Below are 20,870 nucleotides of genomic sequence, written 5' to 3'. Positions count from 1 at the left end.
AGAATCATGACCTGAGTTGAAGGCAGTCGCTTAACCAACTGAGCCACTGAGGCGCCCCTGGAGTTTGTTTTTTTTTCTCCCTACTCCTCCTGCCTAAAATCTTTCCCTTAAGTTTGTTTGTAGAACTAGTTAGTGTTTTCTTAATTGGTACTCATTTCTTTTTAGACTGTAAAATTTTTAGAACTCATACAAAACTGTCTAATTTCTATAAAATGATAAATGAAATTAGACATTTTATTTTTTTTATTTTATCTCAGAATTGCCTAGTAAGATATGGTGCTTTATACCCAGTGATTTTCCATTAGCTTTGATCTATAGGTAGTTTAGTGTGGTGTCCCCATACACATGTCTGGATTATTTTTTAGATGCCGTAATTGCCTATGCTATGAGAAGTAATCTACAGCTGTCTACTGAACTACCTAACATCTATTGTCTGACAAAAGAGAGTTATACAACTGATGTCATACAACAGTGACAGGGCTGATAAATTGCCATTCCCAATATTCAGCAAAGACCAGATTTGCAGTTAGGTTTTTACCCCAGTCCACTATCATAGGCCATCTTAGTCCATGCATAGATTATTTAAATGAATTTGATAGTACAAGTTGCCTTAAGTCTTTTCTGGAATAAGTAAAGGAGGTCTGCATAAATAAATACAGAGCATCAAAACTGTTACATAATCAAATGTTTAAAATTTGTTGCTAAAATATATGGATATAGAATTTTTATATTTGATTTCTGAAAATAGTTTTTCAGTGTGTCTTACATAGAGTAGAAAAGGGAACTGTGAAAGGATTTTAATCTAAAATGGAATAAGAGGATAAGAAATGGAGAATCTTAGGCATATGCCCTCAGAGAAACGAACTTAAAAATTGAGGGGCTGATTTCCTGCCTGGTGTACAAAAGATGGAGACTTCTCTCCTGACCAATGAATATCTGCCAAGAATCTCTCTCCATCCTCAAGCCAGTGAACTTACTGCTTGGAGTCCAGCTGGGCTTCTCCCCTTTGCAGTCCTTGCCCATAAATACAGCCCATCCCAAACCCTCAACAGACCTGCCTGTAGCTTTGTACAGAATGCATTTCCCGAATTGAAATTCTGCTGTTCTCAAACAAATTCATTTTCTGGTAAAATGAGCTTTCCTCAGTTTTCCTCTTTATTTAGGTTGACAGAAATCTAGTAGTCAACTACCCAAACCTCTTACAATAAAAGACCCAGACAATACAATAATTGAGACCTAGAGAGTGGAGATGTACCAGACATCAGTGAAACCAGTTAGTGGCAGAGCCTAGACTAGAAACAGTTCCTCTTACCCTTGCTCTTCTATTCATAATCTTTTGATTCACTTGTGCTGTATATTATGTTACAAACAATAACAGATGGTCATTGCTGTACTTTTATTCAGTCAGTATTTAACATTGATTAATCCAGATATTTATTGCTTTCCTGGCTGCATTTTTTTTTCTTGTATTTTTGCCCTTCCAAGATAATTTTTCTTCTACGTGAGGGATATATTTTAGGATTTCTTTAGTGCAAGTTTGCTGGTGGCATTAGCTTCTATTTTTATTTGCCTAAGATACCTTTATTTCATCTTTTTTAAAAAAATTTTAAAAGAGTAAGATTTTAAGATTTAAGAGAATGAGAGAGAAAGAGCGTACATGAGAGGTGGGGGGGGGTCAGAGGGAGAAGTGGACTCCCCGCTGACTAGGGAGCCTGATATGGGACTCCATCCCCAGACTCAAGGATCGTGACCTGAAGGCAGTTGCTCAACCAACTGAGCCACCTGGGCTCCCTGTTTCATCTTTCTTGACTGAATTTTTCTCTGGGTATAGAATTCTAAGTAAGTTTATTTATTTCAGCCCTGTTGTCATCTGGCGCTGTTGTTTCTTTTGAAAAGACAGTTGTTTAATTGGTGCTCCTTTGAATATTTTGAATGGAATCTCTGTTTTTCCCCACCCGTGGCAGCTACTTATTTCCTTGAACAGAGTAAGCATAGGTCAGTTTTTAATCTGGTTTTAAAATCAGTATCTGGAGTCTGTGTAGGTCTGTTTATTTTGTTTCTGTTGGTTCTCACTCATGGGCTCTTACTACTTTGTGTGTCTGGTTATTTTTATTTGTGTGCCAGACTTTGTATTTCCAAAATGGTTTGCAAAAATATGGGAAGGTTAGGATGTTGTTATCCTCCACAGAAGATTTACATTGCTTCTGCTGGATGCTTTGGAGCACTGAGCAGTCCAGGATCATCTTTTTGTTTTTTTGTTTTTTTAATTATAATTTTAGTATAGTTCATATACAATGTTATATTAGTTTCAGGGGTATAATATAGTGATTCAGCAATTCAGTACATCACTCAGTGCTCATCATGATAAGTGTACTCTTTAATCCCTTTCACCTGTTTCACCCATCTCTCCACCCACCTCCCCTCTAGTAACTAGTAACCATCAGTTTGTTCTCAGAGTCTGTTTTTTGGTTTGTCTCTTTCTCTTTGTTTTGTTTTAAATTACACATATGAGTGAAATCATATGGTATTTGTCTTTCTCTGACCAGCTTATTTCACTTAGCATTATACTTTCTAGATCCATCCATGTTGTTGAAAATGGCAAAATTTTATCATTTTTTATGGCTGAATAATATTCCATTGTACCTATGTATATACACACACACACCACCTCTTCTTTATTCATTTATTGATGGACACTAGGGCTGCTTCCATAATTTGGCTATTGTAAATAATGCTGCAGTAAACATAGGGGTACATACATCTTTTCAAATTAGTGTTCTCATATTCTTTGGGTAAATAGTAGTGGAATTAGTGGATCATATAATTTATTTATTAAAAATAATATTTAAAAAATCATTTAATATTTCAAGGAACCTGCATACTGTTTTCCACAGGGGCTGTACCAGTTTGCATTCCCACCGACAGTGCAAGAGGTTTCATTTTTCTCTATATCCTCACCAACACTTGTTTGTTTGTTTCTTTTTTTTTGAGATTTTATTTATTTGACAGACACAGCGAGAGAGGGAGTACAAGCAGGGAGAGTGCAAGAGGGAGAAGCAGCCCTCCCACAGAGCAGGGACCCCGATGTGGGGCTAGATCCCAGGACCCTGAGATCATGACCTGAGCTGAAGGCAGATGCTTAACGACTGAGCCACCCAGGCACCCCTCACTTGTTTCTTATTTTAGCCATTCTGACAGGTGTGAGGTGATACCTCATTGTGGTTTTAATTCGCATTTCCCTGATGATGAGTGATGTTAGGCATCTTTCCATGTGTCTGTTGGCCATCTGTGTGTCTTAGGAGAATATCTGTTTGTGTCTTCTGCCCATTTTTTTTTCCTTCTGCCCATTTTTAACTGGATTATTTGGTTTTTTGGTATTGAGTTTTTTAAGTTCTTTATATATTTTGGATACTAGGCCTTGATGGGATATGTTGTTTGCAGATATTTTCTCCCATTCAGTAGGTTGTCTTAGTTTTGTTGATTGTTTCATTTGCTGTGCAGGAGCTTTTTATTTTGATATAGTCCCATTAGTTTATTTTCGCTTTTCCCTTTCCTCAGGAGACATATCTAGAAAAATGTTGCTATGGCTGATCTCAGAGAAATTACTGCCTGTGCTCTCTTCTAGAATTTTTATGATTTCAGGTCTCACATTTAGGTCGTAATCCGTTTTGAGTTTATTTTTGTATATGGTGTAAGAAACTGGTCCAGTTTCATTCTTTTTCATGTAGCTATTTTTCCCAACACCATTTTTTGAGGAGATTGTCTTTTTCCCATTGAGTATTCTTGCTTTCTCTGTCAAGGATTAATTGACCATGTAATCATGGGCTTATTTCTGGGCTCTCTTTTTGGTTCCATTGATGTTTGTGTTTGTTTTTGTGTCAGTACCATACTATTTTGATTACTACAGCTTTGTAGTGTATCTCGAAATCTGGAATTGTGATATACCTCCAGTTTTGTTTTTCTTTTTCAAGATTGCTTTGGCTATTTGGGGTCTTTTGTGGATCTATCCAGATTTTAGGGTTATTCTAGTTCTGTGAAATATGCTCTTGGTATTTTAATACAGATTGTATTAAATCTGTAAATTGCTATAGGTAATGTGGATACTCTTTAACTATTGATTCTCCCATCCATGAGCAAGGTATATCCTTCCATTTGTTTTCTTCAGTTTCTTTCATCTATGTTTTATAGTTTATTAGAGTACCGGTTTTTCCCCTCCTTCGTTAAGCTTATTCCTAGGTACTTTATTTTTTGGTGTAATTGTAAATGGGATTGTTTTATTAATCTCTCTTTCTGCATCTTCATTATTAGTGTATAGAAATGCAACAGATTCCTGTGTATTGATTTTGTATTCTGTAACCTTAACAATTCATTTATCAGTGGAGTCTTTAGGGTTTTCTACATATAGTATCATGTCATCTGTAAACGATGAAAGTTGCTTCTTTACCAATTTGGACGCCTTTTCTTTCTGTTATCTAATTGTTGTGGCTAGGACTTCCAGTACTATGTTGAATAAAAGTTGTGAGAATGGACATCCTTGTCTTGTTCCTGATCTTAGGGAAAAAGTACTCAGTTTTTCACGATTGAGTTATAGGTCTTATAAAGTTTTATAAAACATTTATTGTGTTATGTTCTCTCTAAACCTACTTTGTTGATTTTGTCGTCAGTGGGTGTTAAACTTTGTCAAATGTGTTTTCTGCATCTATTGAAAAGATCATATGAACGTTTTCCTTTTTTTTGTTGATGTGAATATTGAACCACCCTTGCATACCTAGGTAAATCCCGCTTGATCATAATGATTTTTTTAATGTATTGTCAGATTCATCTTGGTAATACTTTGTTGAGGATTTTTGCATCTGTGTTCATCAGAGATACTGGCCGGTATGTAGTTCCCTTTTTTTGTAGTGTCTTTATCTGGTTTTGATACCTGGGTAATGCTAGCCTCATAGAATGAATTTGGAAGCATTTCTTCCTCTTCAGGTTTTTGGGATAGTTTGAGAAGAATCGGTATCAATTCTTCTTAAATGTTTTCTAAAATTCACCTTTGAGGGCATCTGGTCCTGGACTTGTTTGTTGGGAGTTTTTTGATTACTGATTCAATTTCATTGTTAATTGCTCTGTTCAGATTTTCTATTTCTTCCTCATTGAGTTTTGGGAAGTTATTGTTTCTAGGAGTTTACTTCTTCTAGATTGTCCAATTTGTTGGTATATAATCTTTCATAATATTCTCTTATAAACTGTGGTGCCTGCGTGGCTCAGTTGGTTAAGTGTCTGCCTTCAGCTCAGGTCATGATCTCGGGGTCTTGGGAACCAGCCCTGCATGGGGCTCCCTGCTCAGCGGGGAGCCTGCTTCTCCACCCCCCTCATGCTCTCTTGCATGTGCTCTCACTCTCAAATAAATAAAATCTAATATATATATATTCTCTTATAATTCTTTGTATTTCTGTGGTGGTGGTTTTTGTTTCTCCTCTATTTCTGATTTGTTGATTCGAATCCTCTCTCTTTTTTTTTTTTTCCTTTTATGCATCTGGCTAAAGGTTTATCAGTTTTGTTGTTTTTTCAAAGAACCAGCTCCTGATTTCACTGATCTGTTCTATTGTTTGTTTGTGTTTTTTTAGTTTCTATTTTCTTTATTTCTGCTCTAGTCATTATTATTTCCTTCTTTCTACTGGTTTTGGGTTTTGTTTTTTCTTTTTCTACCTCCTTTAATTGTAAGGTTAGGTTCTTGATTTGAGATTTTTCTTCTTGAAGTAGGACTGTATTGCTATAAACTTCCCTCTTAGAACAGCTTTGATGAATTCCAGACTTTGGACCATTGTGTTTTCATTTTCATTTGGCTTTTTGTATTTTTTGATTTCCTCCTTGATTTCTTGGTTGACTCATTCATTGTTTAGTAGCATGTTACTTAACTTCCATATATTTGTGTTCTGTAGTTTAGGATCATCTTAATTTACTTTAAGAGACCGAAATAACCCAAGGCAGGATATGTTTTTGGCAAAACTTGGTCTTTGTACTTCCAGTTTATTTACTGCTAGGATCCTAATCCTAAGTGTGGAGATTTATGTTCTTGGAGGACACTTAAATTCTAACTTTTGTTCCCTTACTGTATTCAAAAACCTTGCCCAGCCTTTCAGCCGCTCTTTTATAATTGCCACGTGTTCTCAGAGGAAAAACTGTCCCAATCTGGGAAGGAGAGGTGAAGTGGCAGGTTTTCTTTTTCATCTTGTAAATCTTGGCCCAGTAATTTTTCATTATTTTTTGGGCCTTCTGTGCCTTTTTTTTTTTTTTTTTAATTTTTGTTTAGCTTTCTTCTTCCTCAGCGGGAAGGTTGATCCAAATAACCTAGTTTACTATTTATTATGGGATTTTCTGAAAAGTAGAATTTGAATGTATAAAATGAAGTTTGTTTCTCATTTCTTTTTTCCTTTTTTTGGTCTTATTATTTGACTCCTCAATCAATATGAGCTTGCTATACTCTGTCAAATTAGTGGAAATGAAGAAATTACTAGTTTCAGTCTCATTCCTTTTCAAAGCTTAAACATTTGTCTGGGATAGCTTTATTACTTTGGAATAGAGAAAGAACCTTTAAAATTTTTTAAAATTTATTATAACTTTGATTCATAGTTTTCTACCCTCATTAAACCACTGTTAATATTTCATATTGGCCTTTTGCAGTAGTTGCCCAGTAGATCTTAAATGAATAAGGCTCTTAAATAATTGATTAGCCAACTGAATTAAACTTTGATAATATATTTTATTCTTAACTGACCTTCATTTAGCTGATTAATTGTTGCCTTTAATTTTTGTGAGTATGCATCCTTAATATATAATGGCCAGAACTCCCAAACTGTTTCCTTGTAAGGGTAGATGTATAGATTCAGAGTTTATATAAGATCAAGAATTGTGTGTTAACACATTTCCCAGATTGCTTTAAGGGAGGGGAGAAGTCTTGAGTGACTAGACAAAGTGAGCCCCTTGAAAAAAGAAGTATTTAGTAGAGCGAATATGGCCGTTCTGGGACTCATAATGAACACATTGGGTAGCCGTGCCCCTACCTTTGTCAGACTGAAAACAATGCCAACTCTTCTCTTTGCCAGCATCCACGTCCCCTAATCTGGGTTAATCACCTTGCCTCCTGTTTGCAGAGCTCTTTGTTCATGCCTCTTGTCTCTCTTTCGGACTTGCATTTTTTAAGAGAATGTCTCTACATATCTTTTAGGCCCCTTTTAAAAGTAGACAGTAAAAATTCCTAATTAATATTAATGGTAGCAAGGGAAAACTATAAATCACATAAAATATGTCAAATATAGAAGTATTTGAAAGAAAATATCTGCTGATGTGTGTGGCTAAAGTGTCATGTTTTAAGGTGTCGTTCAGTAACAAATTCTTATAAACCATATCAAAGCTGATTTGACTTGGATAATGTACAGAGCTTCTCTCATAGCATATTAATTGATATTAACTTGTACATAGTTAGTGGAAGAAAAATAACCTAGATAGAGGATATGTTAATTTTGTGAAGGATAATGCAGTCATGTCTAAAGATGTAGCCATATGGCTAGAAGAATTTTATAAGGAGTTTCATTTAATGCCTGCTTTGACTTCTGAACCACTTTATATCTTGCTAGCCACTAAGCCAACTGACCCTTGAGAATAAGCCATTATTTGGTCATTTTGGTGGTTTAATGGGATAGTAGGTCAAGTGCCTTAAGGAGAATGCCAGATTGGATAGTTTATTATAAGTGATAATCCTTCTGCATTATCTCCCCTAGATGTGTTGTTTTAATTGACTTCTTTTAGGGGTTTTTGCATAATAGATGAATTACACTGTGACTGTACTCTTAAGTGTCCAGTATGTAATAGCAAAGACAGAGTTTAAGAGCCATATCAGAGGGCAATTCATGAAGGAAAATGTTTTCTTGGATTCTGTTAGTACTAATTAATGTTAATAAGTAAGTGTGGCCATGTTAGTCTAATTTGGTGATTCTTTATGCAAATGTATATTAGGTTTGATGCTCAGGAATGCATAAAAGTTTTTGCTGTAAAACTAAATTTATAGTAATAATTTAAACCTGATACTTATCTACAGGAGGGTGTTTTAGGAATAAATTTCACTTAGAAGCAGGAGAATATATGCTTTGGAAAAAGTTTTAACTTTCACAAATTGAGTATTTGAGTTTATTTTAACTTATTTTTCTTGATTTGAAATAAAATGTCAATTAGTAGTACATTATGTTATAAAATTCACTTTTTTTTTTCCCCCCCTTAATACAGAAGCTCCACCATGAGACGAGGTGGATGGAGGAGGCGAGCTGAAAATGATGGCTGGGAAAAATGGGTGTGTTTTAAAAGAATAAAAATACTTATATTTAATTGTCTAGGTATTTTTCATTCTTCTTGTAGGTTATAGTGTGATTTAAGGCATTTTTTAAAAGTGTAAATCACTTTAGATACCAATTCTTCTGAGTTTTCACAACGTATTGAAAGCTTGTTTAAACTTTTTAACACCTGACCTTTATTTTATCTTGAGGAAATAAATGTTCTGGTACACAGGTATTTATTTATGGTAATGTTATTGCAGCATCGCTAATAATACTGAAAAACAGGAAAACATGATATTCCGTAGTAGGGGATTGATCAAAAAATTTCCTCTATGTAGTGGAACACTATTCAACCATTATTTATCTTTACCTTTCTCTTTCTTTCTTTCTTTCTTTCTTTTCTTTTTCTTTCTTTCTTTCTTTCTTTCTTTCTTTCTTTCTTTTTCTTTCTTTCTTTCTTTCTTTCTTTCTTTCTTTCTCTTTCTTTCTTTCTTTCTTTCTTTCTTTCTTTCTTTCTTTCCTTCCTTCCTTCCTTCCTTCCTTCCTTCCTTCCTTCCTTCCTTCCTTCCTCCTTTCTTTCTTCCTCTCTCTCTCTCTCTCTCTCTCTCTCCCCCCCCTCTATCTCTTTTTCAAGGGAGAGAGCGGGGAGAGGGGCAGAGGGAGAGGGAGAGAATCTTAAGCAGACTCCATGCATAGCATGGAGCTTGATGTGGGGCTTGATCTCACAACCCTGAGATCATGACCTGAGCCAAAATCAAGAGTTGGATGCTTAACCAACTGAGCCACCCAGGTGCCCCTTACCTTTATATTTAACTTGGCAAGATGGCCTTGACTAAAAGGTTGTGTTATAAACGACCTTTATATATGATTCTATTTTTCTAAAACCTCTATATTCTGAGACTTAGTAATAAACTTTGAAAATAAGATCCCAAAATGTTAACAGTGAATGGAATCCTACCTCATTTAAGTTTTCTTCTTCATATTTTCCTATATTTTTTGAAAAAAAATTTTTTTTTCCACAATGAACATATAATATGTGAATAACCAGTGAAGCAGTTTCCATTTTAGAAGAAGTATGTGTACCACTTGTAGATACCTGTGGCTGTATTTTAAAGATCTAATGGATGGTTCTTTTGAGTAAAGTAAAATCAATAAAGACTTAATTGGTAATTCAAATAATTAAGCTTAATTTTGTTAGTGTTTAGGAAAGTATAGCTGAATTTATATATTTATATAGGGCTTTAGCAAAAATAATGTTTTTATATTCTTTCTGAAGTTGATGTTCTCTAATAAAAATTACTGCTATCAAGTAGATTGATTAGATCCAGAATTTGGCCCTTGAATCTTCTATTATAGTAGCTACATGTATGGAGGGCTACACTGGTTTGTTGAACTGTTTCATTTTACTTTAAGTTGCTAACTTTAAGCTTCCTGCATTCAGAAGAAGTAGAAGCCAGGGAAAATTTACTCTTACTGACCACATGTCAAATTTTTAATTGGTTTAAACTTCAGTGTAACTTCTTGATTTTGTAGGTAAGAACAATATTTTGTGGCATTAAACATTATCTTTGACCTACCTTTCTCCTCTTTTAAAGTAATTTATAAGAATGTGATAAAACAATTAAAAATTGAATTGACAAAGGGAAAAGTTGTCCTTGACCTGTTTTATTGCTTTGCCTTATGGTTAATATTTATAATTATACCTTATGTTGTCATTATACCTTGGTCACTAGAATAGAATAAGGTTTATTTATTTATTTTAATGTAAATTTCTTTAAAGAGGATGAAAAAAATATAACTTTTGTGATTGGTTTACCTTTTTTTAAATTCTAGGGTGGGTATATGGCTGCCAAGGTCCAGAAATTGGAGGAACAATTTCGATCAGATGCTACTATACAGAAGGATGGAACTTCATCTACGATTTTTAGTGGAGTTGCCATTTACGTTAATGGATATACAGGTTGAGTCCTTTTTACTTTTTAGGTACCCTCTTTTGGCATGTACTTTTATTAGGATTGAGAGTGATTTGTTTTAAATTCTGTTTTTATTTATCTTCTATATAAAAATGATAAAGTCCTCTATTTAGAGTCTTTTACTTTTCCTTTTTGTCCCACCTATACTTGCCATTGTGTTTTTCATAATTTTTATCAAAGTACATAGTTTTAAAAAGCCAAATGAGGTTTAGAAGGGCGAACAGTAGTCTTTCGTACCCACGTGACGGGCAGCTCATCACACGTTATGGGGCATGTACACCGTGAGCTCCGGTGTAGTGGGCTCTGGTAGGGCCATTTCATTGGTGAATTTCCAGCTGTAGTTATGCATAGGTCATTTGGAGCTGATGGGGGAGGAGAGGTGTGTGTGTGTTAGATTTCCCAGAATCTTACTTAGAGAAGATATGAACCTAACTGCCGGCATTTTGGTTGCCATGGGGGAAGGATGGGGCCACAATTCTCACAGTTTAGAAAATAGAAGTTTTAATCTTCCTCTTCTTTTTTTTCATCCCCTACATGCACTTCTCTCCTCTCGTATGCCTGTTGCCATTGAGTCCGGTCACTGGAAGGGACAGGATAATCTTTCTTTTTTGTGAGTGGAAGTGGAGATCTGGACTTCTGAGTTGTTTCTTAGACAGAATTTCAACCGTAATTTCCTGTTTTATGACCTGTTCACATGGCCACTTTTGAAGGTGCCCAGTGCCTCTTTTTCTGGGCACTGGGTCTCTCTTGCTTTCACTGGCACCAAGCCGACTCTTCTCTGCTTCCACGTAGCCAGCTTAGATTGTATCTTTCTCTGATCTGTGAAGTTGTCACTAGTCTGTTGGCTGTCAGCTTTTATTACCAAAGTTTTCATTCTCTTGAGAATTCTTCTCCTCTTAAGATCATTTTGTGTATTTTTTTTAAGTGAATGGCTGTAAATATTTGTGTCGTTCTCTGATATTTATCTCTCTGCTTCTCAGCTGGCTGTTACTTGCTTTTCTTTGAGGTCTCTTTATACATCACTTCCCCTGACTTGTCTGATTGTCTTCCTACTGGTGTAGGTGACTTCTCATGCGTCTGTGGGGCTATGACTCCTTAGTATCTTACCATTTATTGGATCTTACTGTAGTTGGCTGTTTACTGGATAAGAGCAAGAGTTATATTTTCACATTTCATTACTGTTGTACTGTGTCTCTACAGTGACTGGGCATTAACCACTCAGGAAATATTTATTGAATTAAAATTAAGTTTTAATTAACTGATACATTTTCCTGGTTGAGTTTTATCGGGCATTGTTGACAATGAATTTAGTCTAAGAATGTTATCTCAAAATGAATGCTGGTGCAGCTTTGGGAAAGTTCATAACATGCAACTTTTCTCCTTAGGTATCCTGGAACATTCAAGCTCCACAGACTTTTCTGAGATGCATTATAAAGGTTAAAAATGTTAAAAAGAAAGAAACATTGCTTGTTGGATTAGCCAGTAGTGGAAGTCCCCAGTTGAGGGCACCCTTATTCATATAAAAAGAAAGATTCTTTGTGTGAGGGAGGAAGAAAAAATACTGTAGTGATCACTACCATAGTTGAGAATCGAATTCTGATTCTACTTTTGTCACCAATTTTTGTGTGACCGTAAGATACTTTCTGTATGGACTTGTTTTATTTGGACCCAGTTTTATCCCTCTCTTTTTCATTATTATCCCTGTCCTTCTCATTATTTTCCCTATCCTTTTCTTTTGGATAGGGATGAAAATACTAATTTTCACTATTACTAGGATTACATTATAATTCTACAAGTAAAGTTCCATTTTGTTGAATTTCCTAGGGACATGCAAATTGTGATAAAATTTTTTTAGAAAAATTTTCAGTTTTAGTGAATATTCTGTCAGTTTGTAGATAAAAGAATCAACAAATATGTGTAATGAGTTAGCAGTAGTAAAGTAGTGCTTTAGATGCAGTAAGACTAGTAGGAAATACTGTATTATTATTATTGATTCTTAATCATGCTCCCCATAGACTTTAACATTCCAAGTTTTCTTGATCCCTGTAAAGTTCCCAGTTCTGCCAACTGAACTTCTCTTTGGTGACTCCTATACTTTGCAACCCAGTTAACATTGAACTTGAGATTAGGAAAAGATTCTACATCTTTTGGATGTTTTGCGTCTGTCAGGCCATTTTTTTTTCCCCCAAAAGAGGATCTTTTCCCTGCCTAAGGTTAACTTCTTCACCTTCCATCCTTTTTTTTTTTTTTAGGATTGATTTTTTATTTGAGAGTGCACGTGCACACATGTGTGCACATACCCCCGGGGTCGGGGGTGGGGTGGGGTGGTGGGGGACAGAGAAAAATCTCAAGCAGACTCCCTGCTGACTGTGGAGCCTGACTTGGGGCTCCATCGTGACTTGAGCTGAAATCAAGAGTTAGTCGCTTAACCGACTCAGCCACCCAGGTGCCCCATCCTGTTTTTGTTTTTGTTTTTGTTTTTTTAAGATTTTATTTATTTGAGAGAGAGAGAGCACACATGAGCAGGGGTGGGGAGGGGCAGAGGGAGAGGGAAAAGCAGACTCCCCGCTGAGCAGGGAGACCGACTCGGGGCTTGATCCCAGGACCCTGGGATCATGACCTGAGCCGAAGACAGATGCTTAACCAACTGAGCGCCCCAGGGGCCCCCCCATCCTGTTTTTTTTAATTAAACTTTTTTTTTGAGGTAATTGTAAATTCATATGCAGTTGTAAGAAATAATACAGAGAGATACCATGAACCATTTGCCCAGTTTGTTTCCTTGGTAACATCTTATAAACCATAGTACATATCAACCAGGAAATTGACATTGATATAGTCAAGATAGAGAATGTTTCCATACCACAAAAATTCTTCATGTTGCCCTTTTGTAGCCACATCTGCTTCCCTTTTGCTCTCAGCCCCTTTTTAATCCCTTTAACTACTAACCTGGTCTCCATTTGTGTACTTTTTTCATTTCAAGGATGTTACATAAATAAAACATACTGTATATAACCTTTTAGGATTGGCTTTTTAAATTTATCATAATATTCTGGAGATTCATCCAAGTTGTATATATCAATAGTTTTTTCCTTTTTATTGCTGAATTGTATTCCATTGTATGGGTGTTCCACAGTCTGTTAACCATTTACCTGTTTAAGAACATCTGGATTATTTTCTGGTTTTGGCTCTGAATATTTATATACAGGTTTTGTGTGAACATAAGAGTGCTATTGCTAGGTCATACATATGGTAGTTGTCTGTTTAGTTTTTTTAAGAAACTGCCAATCTGTTTCTCCGTGGCTATACTATTTTATTTTATATTCTCTCACTAGCAGTTTATGAGTGACCCAGTTTCTCTGCATTCTTGTTAGCATTTAACATTTTTTAAACATTTTAATAGATGTGTCCTGATACCTCATTGTGGTTTTTATTTGTGTTGTAATTGCTCTGCATCTTCACCAGCATTTGATGAAGACAAATTGGTTTTTTGTTTTTGTTTTATAATTAATTTATGTATTCTAATAGATGTGTAGTGATGTCTCATTGTGGTTCGGATTTGTATTTACCCAATGGCTAATGATACTGAGCAGTCTTTGATGTGTTTATTTGCCATCTATATGTCCTCTTCAGTGAAATGTCTGTACATATCTTTTGTCCATTTTCTAATTGGATTCTTTTATATTCTTTTGAGTTTTAAGAGTTCTTTACATATTCCAGGTACTAGTCCTTTGTCAGATACTATGTGGTTTGCAGATACTTTATCATTCTGTATCTTGCCTTTCATCCTTTTCACATGGTCTTTTGCAGAACAAAATTTTTAATTTTAATGGGGTCCAGTTTATCTATATTTACCTTCATGGATTGTGCTTTCAATTCGAAAGTCTTTGCTTAATAGTAGATCTCAAAGATTTTCACCTATTTTTTTTCTAAAAATTTTCATAGTTTTATATTTTACATTTAAGTTCATGATCCATTTTCAGTTAATTTTTATTTAATTTTTTTGGTGGCCTATGGATATCCAATTACTCTAGCTCTGCTTGTTGAGAAACTATTTTCCTCCATTGGATTACTTTTGCACTTTTGTAAAAAATCAGTTGGACATATCTGGGTCTGTTTCTGGGTTCTCTGTTTTATTAATGTATGTGTCTCTCTTCACTGATAACACATGGTTTTGATTATTGTACCTATATAGTAAGCCTTAATATCAGGCAGAATGATTATTTCCATTTTCTTCTTTGCCAAGATTGTTTTAGCTATTCTAGGGCCTGTGCCTTTCCATAGAAATTTTAGAATAAAGTTGTCTGTGTTTATAAAATACCTTGCTGGGATTGTGATAGGAATTACATTAAGCCTGTAGATCAATTTAAGGAGAATTGACATCTTTACTATGTTGAGTTTTCCAGTCTGTGGACCTTCCATCCCATTTTACTCTGCTTTAGTTGAGTGAACAGATGTATTTTCTATGCTGCTTGTGTGTTAGGAACTATGAACAGATATGGTGGTTGATGGAGAATGTGGGTTTTGTGATGAGGAGGTCCTCTCTGAGAGTTAGGTACACAGGAAGGTAGGTGGCAACACAGAAGAGAAGTTATTGCCTTTGAGAGTTAGTGAGTCCTTCATAGAGGGATTGACTTTTTAAGCTGGGTCTTGGATAAATAGGCATTTTCTAAGCAAAAAAGGGTAAAGTCATTCTTGTCCTAATCCTGACATACATTTTCCCCTTTATATTCTCCAATTTTGGTCATTGGGCTTATTCTGATATTTTAGGTTTTTTTTCTTTGTACTTTATTGTTTCTGAACTTTCGTTTTGCTTTTGCCTCTTGTGAAAAGCTTCTTTTCCCACTTCTGTGAACTGGAATTTCATTCATCCATTAAGACTCTAAATTAGATCTTGTCTCCCTCCCTAAGCCAGTCTATAGTATTTAAATTGCATAGCATCGTTGCTAGAAACATTTACTTTGCTACCTAAGTCTTATATTGTCAGGTCATATTCATGTGTTAAGTTTTTTGGAGATGTAAAGCCAATTTGATGTCATAGCACCTAGCCAAACATGGATCAGAGGTAGCACTGTAGGGCCTTAAATTTTCTCTTTCATCTGATGTCCCTAGGTCTTCATCATTCACATCTTTGATCAAATGTCACCTCCTCTGAGACTTTCCCTGACCATCCTTATCTAAGATAGATGTACCTTGCCCTCCAATTCTTTCCTAACCCTTTGTCCAGCTTTATTTCTCTTCACAGAATTTATTTGTACCTGAACTGGGATCATTTATCTGACTTATTTTCTGTCTGCCCAGTGAAATAGAAGTACCATGGAGCACAGACATGAGTCTTGATCATTGCTATATCCCAGGGGCTAGAACCTTGCCTGGCACAGTGTAAGATGCTTAATAAAGGGGCGCCTGGGTGGCTCAGTCGTCAAGCGTCTACCTTCGGCTCAGGTCATGATCCCAGGGTCCTGGGATTGAGCCCTTTATCGGGCTCCCTGCTCAGCGGGAAGCCTGCTTCTCCCTCTCCCACTCCCCCTGCTTGTGTTCCCCCTCTCGCTGTGTCTCTCTCTGTCAAATAAATAAATAAAATCTTTAAAGAAAAAAAAATGCTTAATAAATATTAGTTGAGTAAATGAGTGAATAACAGGGTTTGGTATTTGTACATCAGAATGTTAAAATATTTTCACTCATATGCTAATTCAACTCAGTCTTCCTTTTTTTTTTTTAAAGATTTACTTATTTTGAGAGAGTGAGAATGAGAGAGAGAGAGTACATGAGAGGGGGGAGGGTTAGAGGGAGAAGCAGGCTCCTCGCTGAGCAGGGAGCCCGATGCAGGACTCGATCCTGGGACTCCAGGATCATGACCTGAGCTGAAGGTAGTCGCTTAACCGACTGAGCCACCCAGGCGCCCCAACTCAGTCTTCTTAAATCTTTAGTTTTTAAGAAATGGGCTACATTCTAGGCTTTTATTGAATTATAATCTCTGGGAGATAGGCCCTGAGCATGTTTATTTTGGTGAAAGCTCTCTAAGTGAGTTAGTGCTTCAAATCTAGTGAACTGTAACTGCTGTCTTCTCTGGAGTGGGATCAGGACAGTTAATATAGCAAGAGGTGTTCTGGTTATTTTGTACTTTTTTCAATATGTGGATAAAAGACCAGGTCCAGTGGCTTTGGTACTGCTGAGGTTTGTGAAAAAACAGATGGGCAGGCAAAAACTTGGGCATGGATTACAAAATGAACAAGGGAATATGCAAATATGACAGACTTACATTTCAAGTGATAATGATTTGTTTGAAAACTTTAACCTTACTTTGTTGTTTTCTGAACATGTGAATGTGATGGTTTAGGAAAAGAATTCATTTAATCATGACAAATCTAGTTTTCAGAAATGTATGCGTTCCAGAAATTATTTTTTTTCTGTATATACATATCTTTCATTTTTCTGCGATACTCTGATCTTGTAAATCAGAGAGATAGGAATTTCACCTCTAACTAACATGGGAGAGACTTCCTGTATTAATTTATGCCACCCACTGTATTTTTACCAGTGTCCAATAGGTGCTTGCACCTGATAGTTACTCAGAACTGTGTTCTGTAGTCTTTTGAAACTTCTTCAGTTTTTGCTTGGTTAAGTGTATGTGGCTTTTAGTTGAATGTGGTAAATCTAAGATAGTTAGGGAGGAACGGAGTCAAGAGAGTAAGCATGGCTACTGGAGGAGGAGTAATGGGTGGGAGTCAGAAGACAAAAGGGTCTGCACAATGGCTGTGTGATTATGGACAAATCACCTAATTTTTTTCTATTTCCTCATCAGTAACTATGCTAAATTATCTTTTCTAATTTGTAGGATTGTGAGACTCAAATGAAATAATGAAATAATGAAGGATATTACTACTGTAGAACCAAAGGAGGTGTAAGCAGCCATTTGGTTTACTTCTTTCCACCATGTATGTAGCACAACCAACATTTAATCAAGTTCTTTGGATATACAGAATGAAATGGTGCGCATAATGAATATTTTCTCATTAGAGATTTATCAAGGAAAACTTCTGTACGGGATTTTAAAATTTTGTTAGTATAATTTGTTTTAACCAGATGATCTTATAAACTATGCCTAGAAACACGAAACTGGTCTTCATGTGGCTCTTTTCGTGGTCTTTTTTTTTTTTTTTAAAGATTTTATTTATTTATTTGAGAGAGAGAGAGAAACAGCATGAGAGGGGGAGAGGGTCAGAGGGAGAAGCAGGCTCCCCGCTGAGCCGGGAGCCCAATGTGGGGCTCGATCCCAGGACCCTGGGATCATGACCTGAGCCGAAGGCATCCACTTAACCAACTGAGCCACCCAGGTGCCCCGCTTCTTTTGGTGTTCTGTAATGGCATTTGCTGTGATGGGATTTCACTTGCAAGCTTGAGGCTTAAATTGTGGTCCTGTGATACATGCCTTTTACTTTTACTGTGTGTAATTGTCTCTTAGTAGGGTTGGTTTTAGTTCTGAACTTTAGTTGCATTCAGAACATTCTTAAAGAATGTTCTTTAAAATTAACAGTAGGAGTATTGTGAAATATAATTTTAAACTTTGAGAAGATAGTTTAGGATCCTAGAGTGCCTTCACTGTTATCAAGAACACCCGTTATTATATAAGTTCCACTAAGTAGTTTGCATTTTTAGAATGCTAGAAATCCTTTCATTGCAGTAGCAATGCTTTTTCAAACCCAACGCTTTTATCCTTGTTAATACCATTAACTATTAGCCAACCTGCTACAGCAAATTATCTGACTTACATCTTATTTCCCCCGCAATAGTCTACCTTAAGACAATGATGAAAAAGAACAATGAAGAGAGAAGTGGCTCTGACATCTCAAAACCTATTATAGAAGGCTGTAAGCATTTAAAACTTTGTGTAACTGGTATAATAGGCAGATAAGTTGTTTAGAGTTGCTCAGAAATTCTGTCGGGGCACCTGGGTAGCTCAGTCAGTTAAGCATCTGACTTCTCGATTTCAGCTCAGGTCATGATCTCAGGGTTGTGAGTTCAGGCCCTGCATTGGGTTCCACACTGGGCATGGAGCCTACTTAGAAAAAAAAGAAAGAAAGAAGAAATTATATGTTATGTAAATATTATATGTAAATTAGATAACATCTGTATACATATATATGTATTTATTATAAGTTAATACATTATATTTATGAAACAGAACAGCTTAGCCCTTCAGCACTATTTTAAATATTCTAGGTTATAAAGATCCACAGGTCAGTGGGTGAGAGAGTAGGATTATTCAGTATAATTTGTTGCAACAAATCGGATGACTGGAAAAAAGCTTATACATCAAAATAATAGGAACTAAAACACATCCCAATAGATTAAAAGCAGATTTCAGAAACAGTTTATTTCAGGAAATAGACCTGGGTGACAAATATGGAAATATGTTCAACTTCACTATTAGCAGAATAAGTTTTTGCAGTTTATTTAATTTTAAAAATTATTACATGAATATACCCAATATAGGTATAGATGGATGAAAATAACTGCTCCAGCCATTGCCGAAGCAAGAGTGTGAGTTGGTGGACTTGCTTTGGAGAATGGCATTATGAAACATGCAAGGGGCCTTTAATATGATTATAACCTTTGGCTTAGTAATTCTTCCTAAGAGTCTCTTCTAAGCTGATAAGCCTGATTGGCCTCCCAGTATATGTTTGTAGAAAAGATCATCTTATCATGTTGTTTTATTTGAAAGCCAAGCATCGTCTAAGAATAGAAATTCAGTTATAAATTATGCCATCTATAAGGTGACTTAAAATAATTAAAAAGCTAACTATGGATAATTTATAATATAGAAAAATTTTTGGTAAATGAGAAAGGGTAGGATATAAAATGAGAAGTAGGGGATGATCAAACTGTTAAAAAAGAAAAGCACAGGGAAAAAATGCTAGAAGCAAATATATCACAGCGGTAACTCTCTTTGGGCATAGAACTGTGAGTGGTATATTTTCTAGATTTTTTATTCTAGGCATGTTTTTGTTAGAGAATAATTTAAAATAATTCTGAGCTTTAATATTGTTTATCTTGGGAAACGTGACATTACTATAGTGCCTTTGCTTTTTTTTGCTTTTAGGCTGAACATTGGTATAGAAATACGCTACTGATAAGATAGTTTATAGAAATAAGGAACATAAATTACTCATGTAAATATTTCCAAATATACTATGTGGTGGATTGTATTTCTGTTCACTGAAATCTGCTTTCCTTCCCCGGGGGAGGATTTTACTTCCCTACTTGAAGTCCGGTTTGGCCATGTTCACAGAATGAGTAGAAGTGATATATATCAGTTTGGGGATAAAGCTTTAAAAATCAGTTTGTGCTTCATTATACCCTCTTTTTCTTCTGCCACAGTGACTGACAGTGTTCTAGATAGAGGTTGTTCCATCAGTCTGGATCTCAGAGTAAAGATGACATGGAGCATAGGATGGACATGTTTCATGAATGAAAAATAAACCTTTGTTATAAGTCACTGATTATGAGGTCATATATTACTGCAGCATAATCTTCCCTCTCCTCTCTGAGCAGCATCTGAAATAGTGGATAGGAGAAATATTTAGAACAAATATTATATTTTGTTTTAGGTTTCCAAAAGAAGTAGTCTTTGGCTTTATTTTATTTTATTTTTATTTTTTTAAAGATTTATTTATTAATTTGAGAGAAAGAGTGTGCCCACACAGGCAGAGGGAGGTGCAGAGGAAAGGGAGAGAATCTCAAGCAGATTCCCTGCTGAGCATAGAGCCCAATGCTGGGCTTGATCTAACGACCCTGAGATCCTGACCTGAGCTGAAATCAAGAGTTAGCCGTTTAACCAACTGAACCCCTCAGACACCCCTCTTTGGCTATATTTTAGATCAGGGTTTGGCAGACTTTTTCTGTAAAGGGCCAGAGCTTTGTGGGTCATGGATTCTCTCTTGGAACTACTCAGTTCTGCTCTTGTACCCCTAGAGCAGCCCTAGATAATATATAAATGAATGAGAATGGCTGTGATCCAATAAAACCTTATTTAAAAAATAGGAAATTTGGCCCAAGGGCCTTAGTTCGCTGATCCTTGTTTTAGACCACAGACTCGGAATCTTGGGGTTAGAAGGAAATTTAAATCTTCAAATTAATCCTTGTCTATGTGAGAATTCCTTCTTCAGTGTTCCTGAGTTACTGACAGGCTACCACTCAGCCTCTTGCAGTGACTCCAGTGTGATGGTATACTGTCCTGGGAGGCAAGTGAAGTTCATTTTCGAGCAGGTCTGATGATTTTAGTGAGCTAAAATGTGCATCCCTGTAGTTCCCATCCAGTAGTCCTAGTTCTTTCTCTAAGACTCTAGAGCATAAATTCAAACCCTGTCACGTCCTCTAAGTGTGATCTTCATGCTAATTCACTCTGCAGCTCTCAAGCTAGATTATTCCTAGTTCTTTGAAAGTGTGCTTTCAACCCTGTGGCCATACCTCTCTCCATTTCCTTAACAGCTTTTCTCATCATCTTTCCTCAGCTTCTTGGATTGTCATAATCCTACTTAGTTTCCAGGTTCAACTCAATCAAATGTTGGTCGGCTCTCTG

General features: G+C 36.0%; 1 protein-coding gene across 7 annotated transcripts in view; it reads left to right on the top strand.

The window, feature by feature from the left end:
* The window catches only part of REV1 (REV1 DNA directed polymerase), a 100,953-nt gene that overhangs the window by 22,348 nt on the left and 57,735 nt on the right, over positions 1-20,870 (top strand). For 5 of the 7 annotated variants that reach the window (XR_003609389.2, XM_028103829.2, XM_028103831.2 and 2 more), the window contains exons 2-3: positions 8,272-8,335; positions 10,152-10,278. Coding sequence is in view for 4 of the 7 variants with exons in the window: in XM_028103829.2 (XP_027959630.2) it covers positions 8,282-8,335; positions 10,152-10,278 (181 nt within the window). In the remaining 3 variants the exon portion in view is untranslated. Of the gene's footprint in view, positions 1-8,271; positions 8,336-10,151; positions 10,279-17,126; positions 17,281-20,870 lie in introns of those variants that run through there. The other 2 variants (XM_028103832.2, XM_028103833.2) reach the window with 2 other exon arrangements.

Source organism: Eumetopias jubatus, unplaced genomic scaffold (assembly GCF_037043125.1).
Source record: "Eumetopias jubatus isolate StellerSeaLion01/CBP00866 unplaced genomic scaffold, mEumJub1_p1.0 scaffold_9, whole genome shotgun sequence".
NCBI lineage: Eukaryota > Metazoa > Chordata > Mammalia > Carnivora > Otariidae > Eumetopias > Eumetopias jubatus.
The sequence above is the reverse complement of the archived record's forward strand: the minus strand, read 5'-3'. Positions and strand labels throughout refer to the sequence as shown.